The 16,904-nt window shown below is 43.8% G+C and overlaps 1 protein-coding gene across 1 annotated transcript in view; it reads left to right on the top strand.

Annotated features, from left to right (window-relative positions):
* cryl1 (crystallin lambda 1) overlaps positions 1-16,904 on the top strand; it is a 45,510-nt gene that overhangs the window by 21,353 nt on the left and 7,253 nt on the right. The window contains exon 5 of the mRNA XM_033022735.1: positions 3,544-3,738. Coding sequence (XP_032878626.1) covers positions 3,544-3,738 — 195 coding nt within the window. The remainder of the gene's footprint in view (positions 1-3,543; positions 3,739-16,904) is intronic.

Genomic DNA, 16,904 nt, shown 5'->3' with positions numbered 1-16,904 from the left:
CTGTGACCAAGTGGATTTTCTCCAGTTTCCGCCCACTGTCGAAAGATGTACAGGTTTGTTGGTTAATTGGCTTTGGTTAAATTGTAAAATTGACCCTAGTGTGTAGGATAGAGCTAGTGTATGGGATGACCGCGGTCGATGTACATTGTATCATGAAAGTAAAGTGAAAGTAAAGAATAGGGGAGTCTGAAACTAGAGGGCACAGGTTTAAGGTAAGGAGGAAAAGACATAAAAGGGACCTCCAGGGCAATTTTTTTCACATAAGGTGGTGCGCACATGGAATGAGTTAATAATTAAGTGATAGAGATATGTAGAATTATGACAAATAAAAGACATGTGGACAGATGCATGGATAGGAAAGGTCTGGAAGGATATGGGCCAGGCAAGTGGGCAAAGAGCTCAGTTGGGTAACTGAAGGGCCTATATCCATGCTGTACGGTTTTATAACTCTAAATGAAGTGATTGGACAAGGATGTCCAAAGGTACAGGAAGACTGTTTAATATTAATTACATCTCTCTGGAAGTTAAGTGATAAATATATTTTAATGATTTAAACAAAATGGTTTGAATTGCTTTACAGAAGCATGTTGCAACAAAAATATTTCATTGGTTCAGCTCCGAAGTCTAATTTATTTTTAATATCGAGTTGCCTAACATGACTCGCTTCACTGGCTAAAGTACAATATTAAACTTATAGGCAAAAATGTTGACAACATTGGTTGCTTTGGTCCTTGCCAAAAAACATTAAGTAAAGTTGGAACATATTCTGTTATTTCTGTGACCATGTTATGAACAAGTATTTAAAAGTTTAATGATATTTACAGTAGGGCTACATATAATTCAGAATTCTATCATACATCGAGGGGAGAGAGAGAGAGAGAGAGAGAGGGGGGAAGAGGAACCCGGGGGGTGGGGAGCGAGAAGGAGGGATGGATCGAGGGGGAGTAGTGGGAGAGGGACTGAGGGGGGTGAAGAGAGAGACATGAGGAGGGTTGTGGCGGTGGTCTGAGGGACAGGTAGTGAGGTTACTGGTCCCTGGAGGATGCGAGTGGGCGGTGAAGGGTGATGCAACCCCCATCCTATGATGGGGCTGGGTTCATGTTCATAAGTTGGAGGAGCACAATTTGGCCATTCGGCCTGTCAAGTTTACTCTGCCATTCAATCATGGCAGATCTACCTTACCACTCAATCCCATTCTCCTGCCTTCTCCCCACAATCCAATCAATCATAACCCTTTACCAATCAAGAATCTGACAATTGCCGCCTTAAAAATATCCACTGACTTATCCATCTGTGTCGATGGATTCCACAGGTTGGTGGCTGGGTCCAGAGGTTGGTTGAGGATCGTGGCTTTGAGTTGTGGTCTGTGGGGTACAGTGATGGGTGGAGAATCCTTCAACTGCTACAATGGTGAGGGAGGGCCTCAGGAGTAGTTAAGGTAGGTCAGCTGAGGGATGGGAACCAGACAGTGCTGAGAAACATAACTAAGTTTAATGTGGATCAATGTGAGGTTATTCACTTTGGTAGCAAAAACAGGAATGCAGATTATTATCTAAATGGTATCAAGTTGGGAAAAGAGAAGTACAACGGGATCTGGGGGTCCTTGTTCATCAGTCACTGAAAATAAGCATGAAGGTACAGCAGGCAGTGAAGAAAGTGAATGGCATGTTGGCCTCCATAACAAGAGTAGTTGAGTATAGGAGCAAAGAGGTCCTCCTGCAGTTGTACAGTTGTAGTGAGACCACACCTGGAGTATTGTGTGCAGTTTTGGTCCCCTAATTTGAGGAAGGACATTCTTGCTATTGAGGGAGTGCAGCAGAGGTTCACGAGGTTAATTCCCACGAAGGCGGGACTGTCATATGTTGATAGAATGAAGCGGCTGGGCTTGTATACTCTGGAATTTAGAAGGATGAGAGGAGATCTTATTGAAACATATAAGATTACTAAGGGTTTGGATACGGTAGAGGCAGGAAACATGTTCCCAATGTTGGGGAAGTCCAAAACCAGGGTCCATAGTTTAAGAATAAGTGGTAAGCCATTTAGAACGGAGATGAGGAAAAACATTTTAAACACAGAGTTGTAAGTGTGTGGAATTCTCTGCCGGTGGAGGCTGGTTCTCTGGATGCTTTCAAGAGAGAATTAGATAGAACTCTTCGGGATAGCAGAGTTAGGCAGGAGAGAAGGCAGGAACGGGGTACTGATTGTGGATGATCAGCCATGATCGCATTGGATGGCGGTGCTGGCTCAAAGGGCCGAATGGTCTATTCCTGCACCTTTAGTCTATTGTCTATTGTCTATTTCGCAAAAAGCTAAAGATCGAGACAAAAAGACACAAAGTGGTGGAGTAACTCAGCAGGTCAGGCAGCATTCCTCTTGAGTCCCAAGCCAAAACGTTACCTATCTATATTCTTTAAGGATGCTGCTCGACCCATTGAGTTACTCCAGCACTTTGTCTTTTTTTGTAAACCAGCATCTGCAGTTCCCTGCTTCTACTAAAGATTGAAACAAGTTGATTTCAGCATTAGGTCTGGAGCAACTTTTTTTTATGGTCCATTGGTATAATATATATTGGCCTAGACCCTGCTGGTAAATACTGGCAGACCTGTGGAACTGCCACCAGTTGCCGGGTAATGACAGCAATTTCAGGATTTTGCATGCGTAACGGGATGTAGAAGTCTGATTCTGCTGGGTCTGAAGAAGGGTCTCGACCCGAAACATCACCTATTCCTTTTCTCCAGAGATGCTGTCTGACCCGCTGAGTTACTCCTGCTTTTTGTGTGTGCTGGTAGATTTTTTCAGCAAGAATCTTCTATTACATTCTTCCCTTGGAGTGAAGCATCCACAAGCCAAGCGCAGGATTTGTAAGCTCAGTTATTTGCTGCAGCGTTTTAGCTTGCTTTTGGGATGTGGGAGGAAAACGGAGCACCCATAGGAAACCCGCGCAATCACAGAGAGCACATACAAACACCGTACAGACAGCACCCATAGTCAGGATCGAACGCAGGTATCAGTCACTGTGAGCACATGAGATTGTAGAATTCCCTTTCTTTTGTGTTGCAACCCTTCATCTTGAGATGGGGATCTACATTTCTTTACTAGCAGGATATGATTTGCAACCTGTAAGTAAGAGGGAAAAATTCAATGGAGATCTGAGGAATGAGTTGACAGAGAGGGTAGTGAATATTTGGAATGAACTGTCAGCGGAGGCCGATATAGTTCCAAACTTTAAAAGGTGTTTGGACTAGTTCTTGAATAGGAAAGGAATAGAGGGATAGGACCGATTGTGGGAAAATAAGATTAGCATAGATTGGCATTATGGTTGGCAAGAACCAGGTTAGTTGAAAGGGCCTGGTCCTGTGTTGTACGATTCTATGATTCTCTGTGATTATTAATTTATTTTAGAGTACTTTATTGTGGAGCTATATTCTCACTACATAATGGGTATTATGTGTTAACTAAGGTCTTTCTTATTACCAAAGTAAATTTTGCAATGCTATAAAGTTGCTTTAAGAAAATTTGGAATAAAAATTGCTGTGTTTTCAGGTGAATCCAACCTACTACATACCTCTAGTTGAACTAGTTCCTCATCCTGAAACGCATCCTGCTGTTCTGGAACAAACCTACACGCTTATGAAAGATATTGGCCAGTCGCCAGTAAAGCTGGCCAAAGAGATTGATGGATTTGTTTTGAATCGGATTCAATATGCAATTATTGGAGAGTCATGGAGACTTGTTAAGGTATGTATGCCTACTCCTGTTAATGTATTTGAAAATGTTTCAGCGTTCTCCGCAGTTATGATGAGTTAATTGGGTATTTATCATGAAAATAGTCACAAATATATATAGTCAAAATTCTGGAATTTAAGAACTGTGATTAAGAACTCTAAACATGTTAAGATTCAATTAATCAATGCTACTTTATTGTCACATTGAATGTTGAAGATTACAGTAAAACCGGCCCTTCTTCCCACCATATCTGCGCTGAACATAATGCCAATAACAACAATTACCTGCCTGCACATAATCCGTAATCCCTCCATTCCATACACATCCATATGCCATAGAGTGTGGAAACAGGCCCTTCGGCCCAACTTTCCCTCAACGGCCAACAATGTCACAGCTACACTAGTCCCACTTGCCTGTGCTTGGTCCATATCCCTCCAAACCTGTCCTATCCATGTACCTGTCTAACTGTTTCTTAAAAGATGGGATAGTCCCAGCCTCAACTATCTCCTCTGGCAGCTTGTTCCATACACCCACCACCCTTTGTGTGAAAAGTTACCCCTCAGATTCCTATTAAATCTTTTCCCCCTCACCATGAACCTATGTCCTCTGGTCCTCGATTACCCTACTCTGGGCAAGACTCAGCGCATCTACCCGATCTATTCCTGTCATGATTTTGTACACTTCTATAAGATTCCCCCTCATCCTCCCATAATGCCCATCCAAAAGCTCCTTAAATGCCACTATGGTATCTGCCTCAACCACTCCCCCAGCAGTAATTTCTAGGCACTCGCCACCCTCAGTGTGAGGGAAATATACCTGCCCTGCTCGTCTCCTGGAAACTTTCCCCCTTTCGCCTTCAAGCACTGTCTTCTAGTATTCGATTTTTCCATCCTGAGAAGAAAGGTTCTGACTGTGTACCCTATCTCTGCCTCTAATAATGTTATATACTTTTATCAGGTCTCCCTGCAACCTCCAGTACACTGCGCTTGGGTGCAGTAAAATTTATTTTTGCATATAGTTCAGTAAGAGTCTTAATATGCACAATCATACTTAAGTACAAGAGTGTAAAATAGTAGATTAAACTGAGGCAGTATACAAGTATAGCTATTTAAATAAATTGCACCTTGATGCTCCAGCACAATAAGCAGAAGATGGGAGAATTCATTCCTTCCACTTTCCTAAGAGTAGACTCCTCCACATTGGAAGAAGAAAACCTAAACATTGAAAAAAGTAAAACCCAAAGCCACAGGATCGTATGCATTCACCTGGTGCTAATCAAATGTCACAACTGTACTAGATGGAACACAGGGTGAATTCTTTTGTGTGTCTTGTGGCATTGTAATTCCCAATTGACAGTAATCAAAAATAGGATTAGGACACAAAACAATAAAAGCAAATATGTTTTATTTGATGGTAATAAAATTAATGTTTTGAAATATTCCTCTCTGATTTTGCATTGCTTAAAGACTTAAATTATTCCTGAAATTCCATCTTCATCACAATCTTTCAAGCGATCTTTCTTTGTCCCCTGCTGTTTGCCTGGAACCAGCGACAAGTGATGCAAGTTACATACCACAGCATGAACGAACCATTCATGATTCCCATACTCCAGATAACCTGTCATCTAAGAATTACTTCAAATTGACTATCATAGGTAGAATTTACTTAATCACCACATGTGATTTTTTTTCTATTACAAATCTCAAATTGTGGAGTACAGAGGCAAATAAATAAATGATGGGTCTTTGTCCCAAACATTATGGAGGGCACTGTACTTGTCCATCGTTTTTAATGCTCCATCCCAGAGCCACTCTCACCTTGTTGAGCTTTGTTACTACATTTCCCCCCCCCCATTAAACTCACTGAGAGTTTAATGGACAACACTTCCTCTTTCAACTAGGCACATTGCAGTCTTCAGGATCATATTTAGTCAAGGTGCTTCAGATAATTATTCTGTTGTTTAAAATTACATCTTATCTTTATCTTCCCGTCACCTTAACAGTGCACTTTGTATCTCATCATCATCATCATCCCTCTTTGAATCTGTACGGCCTCCTTGACACAGGTCAATAAAGTTGCAGCTAGTGGAGTTCAAAGTACAAATGGGATGCCATTATGCTTTCATCTTTCTTTTAAGGTCTTCCCTTTAACAACATCGATATATCAAAAATAGAAGGCATATATACAAGATCCTTAAGATTGACCTGTAGCCCCTCCAGCCTCCTAATAGTACATTTCCAAGCTTCAGCATCCTTTTGTAAAAGGCACCCATCTACAATGTTTCACATCACTTTGGAAATCCAATCAATGTACTGAGAAAGACCTCTCTTAAAATCATGCTTTTTTGGGGTTAAGGTAGACCTCTGTAATCTCTTCATAATATCTTTAATAGGGTTCCAATAATGGAAGTTAATCTTGGAAGCCTAGAATTAGATTGTTTGGTAATCAATCTCTTTTGTTTTCCTTCGGGAGGGGAGTGCTGTTGGTGGTTATATTTGCTGTTTCTTAGTCTTAAGTAAGTAAGTTTTATTTATATAGCACGTTTTAAGTCAACTCGCATTGACACCAACGTGCTTTACATAAATTAAATAATAAGTTCCATTACAAACCATAGAAAAAGGTTAAAAAAAATGAATAAAATGGACACAACACATTATAGAGTTCAACACAAACGTCCCCCCACAGCAGAATCAAAACTTTCCACTGTGGGGAAAGGCACCAGAAAGTTAAGTCCTCTTCCTCTGTGAAACACCCGAGGTCGGGGCCCATTTGTGGCCGTGCAGCCAGTCCGATGATTTTCAGGGCCCTCTTGCCGTGAAGATGGAACTTCGGCGTCGGGTGAAACATTCCTCAGCGGCTTGGAAAAGTCTGGAGCGGCTGCCTCCTCCCTGGAGACCGGGGCACTCGTAATCCTCAGGCCGCGCCGGTTGGAGCTCCGACCCTGGTGAACTCGATCCCTGGCTCTGCAACGCTCCAAATCCAGCACCGCCCGCGGCCGGACGCCCGCAGCCCCAGCTCCGCGATGCTGGGATCGACGGCCACAACGCTCCGGAGCTTACCGCACGGCGACCCGGTAAGGCATCGCCCGCTCCGTGTTGGTATCCCAGCGCTGCGCCACATCCGCCGAAGCTGTAGTCCTGGCCGGTCCCGACAGGAAACGCCGCTCCATTCTCGATGGTAGACCGCGAGGACGGGGCGAAGAAGCAGCTTGGAGGGATGCTGCCTCTCCGACCAGGTAGGTGACTAAGAAATAAAGTTTCCCCCTTCCCCACCCCCACCCCCCACATAGAAGACCTCCACTAACATTTTTTAACAGGACTTAGAATAAAATAAAATTAAAAAAGGTGTAGAGACGGACTGCGGGCAGGCTGCCATACACAGATGGCGCCCACTCCCGCACATCCGCCATGCACAGAAATCTACAGAAATCTTGAGAACATTGAAACAAACGTCACGTGCAGACTTACAATTTCTTGAGCCAATTCACAGCCCTGACATAATACTGCCAAGTATAGTGCGCACCTTGAGTTTCAACTACGTCTCCAATGTGTCCACTGTTATATTACAACTTTCCATATTTACATGTTTTATTCACATTCATATTAAATGAAATGTTTAACACTCTTTTCACTACTTTCTTTTATGAACACCATGGAAAATTGCCAACAACAGTGCAGACACATGGTATACTAGGATACTTGTTTGTATCGTTTCCAGTTATGGTTTGCACACTCTTGTTCTTTTATTGACATTCCTCATCCTAATATAATAGCTGACCTAATCCTGTTTCTTAGCTGAATAGTTAAACAATGCATATGCTTTCTCTTAAAACAAGTTTTGACTTTTTTCATTGTTCCTGACCTACTTCAAGGAGAAAATATTTTTTTTCTACCCAAGTTTTCTTCGTAAACTCTTCCATTTTCATTCCACGTCTTTCCTGTTTTAATATCCTTATAGTTATCTCTCCGGTGCCTTTTTTTAAAGAAAAAAAAGCATCAATAAAATGATGTACTTTAAACATTCTTTTCTATCCTTACCAACCTAGAATGTGAAAACATGATCACCAGATATCTGACCTCAGCTTTTTTTTCCTGTATTTTTTTGTTTTTAAAACAAAATATTTCACAATTTCTACAATGCTTTTTTTACTGCTTCTCATTAATTAAGCTTACATTCAATGCTACTATGTGTTAATTGCTTAATACATTGCTTTAAACAAGTCCATGACTATACCATAAACCATTGCTTGCATGCACACTTTCCCCATTAGGCATCCCAGTAAAGAGTCCTTAAATCTAACCACAGCACTAATCTGTTTTCATCTCTAGCCAGTGACCATTTAGACTTTAGAGATACAGCATAGAAACAGTCCACCGGTTCCATGCCGATCATCGATCACCCCATTCACTAGCACTATCCTACACACTAGGGACAATTTACACTTTGAATGGAAAGACTTTGAATGGAACGTACACGCCACTAACTCAGAGATGAGAAAAATACTGAAAATTACTAAAAGTTAGCACTATCTATGCTTGATTTGTTTCTTTAATAATAACTGAGGCAAGGAAATCGGAGATATTTTTCCAGAATCTGTTTTAATATTAACTTTCTCTGGGAGCAATATCCTTCAGATTGTCAGTTTGGAAAATTGAGCGTTTTTGTATGAATGACATCCGTAGACGGCAGAGTGACGCAGCGGTGGAGTTGTTGTCTGTATGAAGTTTGTACGTTTTCCCTGTGACCATGTGGGTTTTCACCAGATGCTCCAGTTTCCTCCCACATTCCAAAGACATGCAGGTTTGTAGGTTAATTGGCTTCTGTAAATTGTCCCTAGTGCTTCGGATAGTGCTAGTGTACGGGGTGATCCCTGGTCGGTGCGGACTTGGTGGGCCGAAGGGCTTGTTTCCACACTGTATCTCTAAATGAAACTAAACTACATGCACCTCACGTTTGACACGGGGTTTGCGTTCTTGAAATGTGGCACAAAATTCCAAAACGTGTTAATTAAACATAAATGCGACTAGGCTGTCAGCAATAAATTTGAGTGTATTATTTCGAAAATATGAATGCGCAAATCAAACTTTGGTATTAAAGGAACAAGTGAATTATTGCAAAAACACATAAATTAAACATAGCGTAAGACGTGAGGTACCTGTAATTTGGGGTGCCTGAAGTTTTTGGGGTGTATGATGTTGGGGTGTATGAAGCAAATCACAAATAATTTGCTTCATCCTACTGCATGGGCTCAGGAGCGATTGGAAGGACACAGAAATTACAGGATAGGGGTGATGGTGCAGGAGGATACAGTTGTGATGGTAGCCGGGGAATATATATGTAGAACCAATGCCTATGTTGATGGTTTGAAAAGAGTTGACAATTGATTAGGTGACACCAACGCTCTGCAAACAAAAGCATACTAAATTTCCTGTGGGGTTTACAAATCAATGCCTCCTTGCAACCATTTCAAACTAAGACAGACTCACCACATTGAATTTTAAATTTAATGAACTTTAAATGTATTTGCAATTTTAAGTTGGAATGTGCAGTTAATAAGTACCAATATGTTTGGATTTTAATAGGGCACATTTTCAAGCATTTAATGCAGGGATAAAGTTTGTAAAGCCAACTGAGGCAGTAAATGCTAAAGGTCGCCAGAACAGTTCCTAATGAGCTTTGCTACTGACTGACTAAAGTCTGCATCTAGCTGCAGTGTTTGCTCTACCTTTTTTCTTCAAATTAATCATTATCTCCAAATTCTTCTGAATAAGTTAAAGTTAAATTTAGGGTTTTGCACAGCACGGATTCCAGGATATGAAAGCTTCCAGGGTGATAGCAGATTGGAAGTAAAAGGAGAGCAGTGGTTGAGTGAAAACATGTGCATGTAGGGCGAGCCCTTAATGGCATTTAGTTTCGAGATACAGCATGGAAACAGGCTCACACATTCACACTAGTTCTATGTTATCTCACTTTAGCATCCATTCCCCACACACTGAGGGCAATTTACAGAGACCAATTAACTTACAGACCCGCACATCTTCGGGATGCTCAAATAATAATTGGACATAAAACAGTATTACTCTAATCTGGAACAATAATGAAACGGAGCCCTAATGCTAGACAAAATTCAAGTATGTACAGTGCATTCAGAAAGTATTCAGACCCCTTCACTTTTTCCACGTTTTGTTACATTACAGCCTTATTTTTAAATGGATTAAATTCATTTTTTTAATCATCAATCTGCACACAATACCCCATAATAAAAAAGCAAAAACAGGTGTTTAGAAATTTTTGCAAAGTAATTAAAAAAAGAAATAACTGAAATATCACAGTTATTCTGACCTTTTACTCGGTACTTTGATGAGGCACCTTTGGCAACGATTACAGCCTCAAGTCTTCTTGGGTATGACGCTACAAGCTTGGCACACCTGTATTTGGGTTATTTCTCCCATTCTTCTCTGCAGATCCTCTCAAGTTCTGTCAGGTTGGATGGGGAGCATCAATACACAGCTATTTTCAGGTCCCTTCAGATGTTCGATCGGGTTCAAGTCCGGGCTCTGGCTGGACCACTCAAGGACATTCGCAGACTTGTCACGAAGCCACTCCTGCGTTGTCTTGGCTGTGTGCTTAGGGTCATTGTCCTGTTGGAAGGTGAACCTCCGCTCCAGCCTGAGGTCCAGAACGCTCTGGAGCAGGTTTCATCAAGAACCTCTCTGTACTTTTCTCTGTTCATCTTTCCCTCAATCCTGACTAATCTCCCAGTTCCTGCCATTGAAAAACCATCCCCACAGCATAATGCTGCCACCACCATGCTTCACCGTAGGTATGGTATTGGCCAGGTGATGAGCGCTGCCTGGTTTCCTCCAGACGTGACGCTTGGCATTCAGGCCAAAGAGTTAAATCTTGGTTTAATCAGACCAGAGATTCTTGTTTCTCATAGTCTGAGAGTCCTTTAGGTGCCATTTGGCAAACTCCAAGCAGGCTGTCATGCCTTTTACTGAGGGGTGGCTTCCGTCTGGCCACTCTACCATAAATACCTGATTGGTGAAGTGCTGCAGATAGAGTTGTCCTTCTGGAAGGTTCTCACATCTCCACAGAGGAATTCTGGAGCTCTGTCAGAGTGACCATCGTGTTCTTGGTCACCTCACCTTCCTTCTACCCCAATTGCACAGTTTTGCCGGGTGGCCAGCTCTCTAAAGAGTCCTGGTGGTTCCAAAGTTCTTCCATTTAAGAATGACAGAGGCAACTGTGCTGTTCGGGACCTGCAATGCTGCAGAAATTGTTTTATACCCTTCCCCAGATCTGTGTCTCGCCACAATCCTGTCTCGGAGGTCTACAGACAATTCCTTCATCTTCTTGGCTTTTCCTCTGACGTGCACTGTCAACTGTGGGACCTTTATATAGACAGGTGTGTGCCTTTCCAAATCATGTCCAATCAATTTAATTTACCACTGGTGGCCTCCAATCGAGTTGTAGAAACATCTCAAGGATAATCAATGGAAACAGGATGAACCTAAGCTCAATTTTGAGTGTCATAGCTGAATACTTATGTAAAGGTGATATTTCAGTTATTTCTTTTTAATTACTTTGCAAAAATGTCTAAACACCTGTTTTTGCTTCTTCATACTGGGGTATTGTGTGTAGATTGATGATAAAAAAAAAAAGATTTAATCCATTTTAAAATAAGGCTGTAATGTAACAAAATGTGGAAAAAGTGAAGGGGTCTGAATACTTTCTGAATACACTGTATGTCTCAGCTACCACAGAAACTGTGTTCTTGGAGATGAAGAGAGCTGAACATCCTAAAGATGTCTGATGCTTTAAAAATGTGCATTGGATGTTTATTGCAGATTAATATTTTTACTGGCAATTAAATTGTTTATAATGACATGATATTAACAAATATTATAGATCTGGGTAATTTAAAAGAGCAGGAATGAGGTCTACCTTGCGACTAGATGGAGGGAAAGTATATTTAATTCCCAAGATCTCACTACCTGACCTCAAAAATGTAGAAATATTACGGTATTTTACTTTTAGTCGCTGCATTTTAAGTTTTGCCCTAGGAGTAGTGGGGTAGAGATTATAGTGGGGTAGAAAAAGATGGGGGTGGGACAAAGCGTGGCAAATCATAGATATATACCGGTAAGGACGGTTATTTGATTGGCAGGTCGGTGGACTAAGGCTAGAGATGAAAAGGAAACAAAAGGGGACTATCGGAGACAAGTAAGGAAACAAAGTGACAAAAAGGTGTTGATGAAGAGAAAAAGAGTGAAATGTGAAGCCAGAGGGTGGGATATAGGCAGAAGGGGATGAGGAGGTCGGCGGTGGAAGATGAGTGAGATTGTGGAAGAATGGGTGCACACTGGAAGAGAGGGTGGTGGGAAGACAAAGAAGAGAGAAAAAATTGGGGTGGGGTGTTACCTAAAATTGAAGAATTTGATGTTCATACCGTTAGGTTGTAAGCGATATGTAGCCATGGGCACTCGGATGGGCCCTAGTTGTGCCTGCCTTTTTGTTGGTTGCGTTTCTCTATAGGAACACAATTAAAATTGTGTATGCTTATTTAGAGATACAGCGTGGAAAGAGGCCCTTCTGCCCACCGAGTCCATGCTGACCAGCGATCACGCGTACACTCGTTCTATCCTACACATTGGGGACAATTTACAAAGGCCAATTAAACTACAAACCCGCAAGACTTTGGAATGTGGCAGGAAACCAGAGCACCAAGAGAAAACCCACATAGTCACAGGGAGAACGTGCAAACTTCGTACAGACAGCACCCGTAATCAGGATCGAACCCGGATCTCTGGCGCTGTAAGGCAGCAACTCTACTGCTGCGCCACTGCCGCCCTATTGGAATCTCAAACAAATTCTGAAAATTCTGGAAGAACTTAGCCAATCAAACAGCATCTGTGGTGGGGGGGGGGGGGGGGAGACAGTTAATGTTTCAGGTCTGGAAACTTTTCAGAACCTAACAAAATGTTGGAAGAACTCAGTCGGCAACATCTGTAGACAGAGAAACCAAGTCATGTTTTGGGTCAGGGATTCTTCCAGCTCTGAGTTAACTGTCAGTCTCTTTCACACTATTCACCTAGGGTAGATAAGAGGTATGTATAATCCAATGTTTCCTTGCGGACATATTTTATATTTGACTGCATCTCCCCTTCCAATTGTAAATCTACATTGTTCCTCCTTCCCCAGCCAAATTAGTTCAAATTGTCCCCAACACACTTGGGTGCTGGACCCAAGCAAGTACACTGCAACCTGCCAAGCTTGAACAGGTCATTGGTCTCCAGAAATGGTGCCAGTGATCCAGAAATTGTTTTAGTTACACATTCATCTGACCTATCTTCCTAATTCTAAATCATTACACGTGGCACCAGAAATAATTCAGGGTACATATTTAGAGGTTCTGCTCTTTAATCAGCTACAAGGGTCCCATGTTCACATTTCAAGCAACTGTATATACTGTATTTGTATACAATGCACTGACTGTTCCCAAACAAGCTTACAGAGCCTTAACATATCTTCCTCTCGTACTCTTTCTTTCTCTTTCTCGCTCTCTTTCTCTCTATCTCTCTCTCTCTCTCATCCTCTCTCTCATCCTCTCTCGTTCTTTCTCCCTCCCCTTCCCCCTCCCCCTCCCCCTCCCTCACCCGCTCCCTCTCTCCCACCCTCTCCCTCTCTCTGTTACTATATTCTAATTCCTAATCTCATCACTCTTGACATATCCTCACAATCTCCTGTGTTTCCTGCCTATATAACAGCTGCATAGTGTTTTTTTTTACCTATGTTTAATGTTTCTTCACCATCAAAGTTTCATTCCCATTCTTCAACCTGTTTGTTAGGATCAGACTTGACATCAATGGCACTTGCCCAATATCCTGCCACAGCAATTTCTTCCTGAATGTTGCTCAACCGTGACTCAGGGCTGCCAACTCTCACGCTTTGAGCGTGAGACTCACGCCCTCAAGCAAACTCTCACGCCCTCACGCTCATCAGAAATTTCTCACGCTCAGTGGTGAGAAAATTTATGATCAACGAAAATTTCAAAACTCGGATTAACTGCATGGTCAGCAGGTGTTGGATAGCAGGGGCTGCTGGAGGGATGGGAGCAGAACCAGCGGCGGGAACAGATGCGGGGAGCCGGGACTTGCGAGTGTTTGCGGCGCTGTCGAGTGTTTGCGGCGCTGCGAGTCGCTCGCTGCAGCTCTGGCCATGGAGCACTCCGGACAGTGCGAGTGTCCCGGGCCGCGGAGCCGTCGGAAGCGCCGCTGCCGCGAGAGTCTCTGTGCCGAAGGGACAGACTCTCAAAGGGAGGGGGAGAGAGAGAGAGGGGAAGGAGACAGTGGGGGGAGAGAGGGGGGTGAGAGGAGAGAGAGGGGAGAGACAGGGGGCATGAATGGAGAGAGAGAAGAGGGAGAGAGAGGTAGGGGAGAGAGGGGGGAGGGTGAGGTGGGAAAGGGGGCGAAGAGAGAGAGGGAAGAGAGCGAGGTGAGGGAAGAAAGAGGGAAGAGAGATGGGGTGGAGAGGTAGGAGAAAATGGGAGAGAGAGGGGGAAGAGACGGGTGGTAAAAGAGGGAGAGAGGGGGAGAGATGGTGGGGGGCAAAGAGAGAGGAGATAGAGACAGAGGAGAAAGAGAGAGGGGAGAGAGCCAGGGGGAGAGAGGTGGGAGGGAGAAATGGGGGAGAGAGGGAGAGAGGGGGGGAAGAGAGAGGTGAGAGGAGAGACAGAGAGAGAGGGGAGAGTGTGTAGAGAGGGAGAGATAGAGAGGGAGGGAGAAAGAGAGAGAGGAGGAAGAGGGGGAGAGAGAGAAGAGGGGAGAGAGAGAAGAAAGAGGGGGAGAGAGTTAGGGGAAAGAGAGGGGAGAGAGAGTTATGGGGAAAGAGAGGGGAGAGAGAGTTAGGGGAACGAGAAGGGGGGAGAGAGAGGAGAGGGGACGAAGAGCAGAGGTGGAGAGTGAGGGTGGTAGGGAGTAGAGAGGGGTGGGAGGATCGAGGGAAAGAGAGTGAGGAGAGAGAGGGGGGGAGAGAGAGTTAGGTGAAAGAGGGGAGAGAGAGTTAGGGGAAAGAGAGGAGAGGGGGAGGGAGAAGAGAGAGGGAAGTGGAGAGAGTGAGGGGGTGAGACAGGGGAGAGAGGGGGAGGGGAGAGAGAGGGGGGTTGAGAGGAGAGAGAGTGGAAGAGAGAGGAGAGAGAGGTGGGAGAGAGAGGGGAGAGAAAGAGAGGTGGAGGGGGGAGAGGGGGATAAAGAGGCAGGGCTGCCAACTCCCATGCATTGAGCATGAGAATCACGCATTTCACCAAATTCTCACGCTGATCACAAATTTCTCTCGCTCTGTTGTGAGAAATTCTGTGATCAACGAAAATTTAAAAACTCATATCAACTGCATGGGCCGCGGGTGTTGGAAGCAGCGGCAGGGACAGATGCGGACGGGGAGCGGGGCTGGAAAGTGTTTGCCGGGCTGGCGAGTCGCTCACTGCAGCTCCGGCCATGGAGCAGCCTCAGTGCAAGAGTCCTGGGCCGTCGGAGGTGTCGAAGCATTGCGCCGCTGCCGTGAGAGTCTCTGTGCCGAATTCGCCCAGGTGACCGGCATGGATCAGGCTGCGGCTCGATGCATCCTGGAGGACAACCAGTGGCTGCTGGAAGTAAGTACCAAGCACTGGGTAGATACGGTGGAAGATAGTAGACTTCAAATGGGGGTGGTTGGTGAAAGCATCCTGCTTGCCTGCTAGATTTTCACTTACTGTAACTGCAGAAAAAATGTTCCCGATGTTGGGGGCGCTCAGAACCATGGGTCACAGTTTAAGAATAAAGGGAGGGCCAGTTAGGACTGAGATGAGAACAAACTTTCTTCACGCAGAGAGTTGTGAATCTGTGGAATTCTCTGCCACAGAAGGCAGTGCAGGCCAATTCACTGGATGTTTTCAAGAGATAGTTACATTTAGTTCTTGGGGCTAACGACATCAAGGGATATGGGGAAAAAACAGGAAAGAGGTACTGATTTTAGATGAATAGCCATGATCATATTGAATGGCAGTGCTGGCTCGAAGGGCCGATGGCCTATTCCTGCAACTATTTTCTATGTTTCTATGCTTGAGTATATGGCAATAAAACTCGATCACTTGATTTTGAAGCATTCATGCATGGTGGAGGTATAATGTAGTCATAGAGTGATACAGTGTGAAAACAGGCCCTTCGGTGCAACTTGCCCACACCCGCCAAAATGTCCCAGCTACGCCACCTGCTTTTGGTCCATACCTCCAAACCGGTCCTATCCATGTATCAATCTAACTTTTTCTTAAATGTTGGGATGGTCCCTGCCTCAACTACCTCATCTGGCAGCTTGTTCCATACACCCATCACCCTTTGTGTGGATAAAGCTACCCCTTAAAAAGTTACCTCTTAAAAATACTTCATACAAAAAACATTGAAATCATACTTCTACAGTGCACTAAAACATGATTTTAATACATCAAATTTCAAAAAGGTTCCTACCCTGAGACGGGGGACTCCCTTCTTCCACACCCTCTCCCCACTCGGTTGCTCCACTCCCTCACCGGGTACCCCCAAGGCCAGTGATCAGTGATCGCACAGCCTCCCCCATTTCAAAAACGCTCCAATCCAATTTAAAGCATATATATTGCATTCAAGTGTGAGTTAAAAGACTCGCTACAGTATGCACTATATTGCACAATTTCAAGCTGAAAAATGCAAATGTTCCATACCAATGGGAGGGGGACACTCTCCTCTCCCCCCCCCCCCCCCCCCCCCCCCCCCCCCCCCCCCGGTCGCTATACTCCCTCGGGCTTGGTCTCTCGCAATTTCTCACTCCCAACTCTCACCCAATGTTGGCAGCCCTGTGTGACTTCCAGTATTGTCTTGCTGCAAATCCGAACTCTTCCCTGATGACTAAACTGATCTATAGGGTAGCTGATGAATTGGTTGTCCCTGCAGAACAATATCAAAAATAGTCAGTCAATCTCTTGAGTTTGATCTGCTATTCAGGTCAAATTATGGCTTCTCTAGCTTTCACCTTTACCCTTTGTTTTCTTTACCTAATAAAAAGTTGATGTACACTTTGAAAATTTAACTTGCAACCCACTGCTTCTTGGAGAAAATATTCCAAAGACTGAGCCCTTTGTGTGAATTATGTTTGAAAAGATGACTGCTTCC

This window comes from Amblyraja radiata, chromosome 6 (assembly GCF_010909765.2).
Source record: "Amblyraja radiata isolate CabotCenter1 chromosome 6, sAmbRad1.1.pri, whole genome shotgun sequence".
NCBI classification, from domain to species: domain Eukaryota; kingdom Metazoa; phylum Chordata; class Chondrichthyes; order Rajiformes; family Rajidae; genus Amblyraja; species Amblyraja radiata.
The sequence above is the reverse complement of the archived record's forward strand: the minus strand, read 5'-3'. Positions and strand labels throughout refer to the sequence as shown.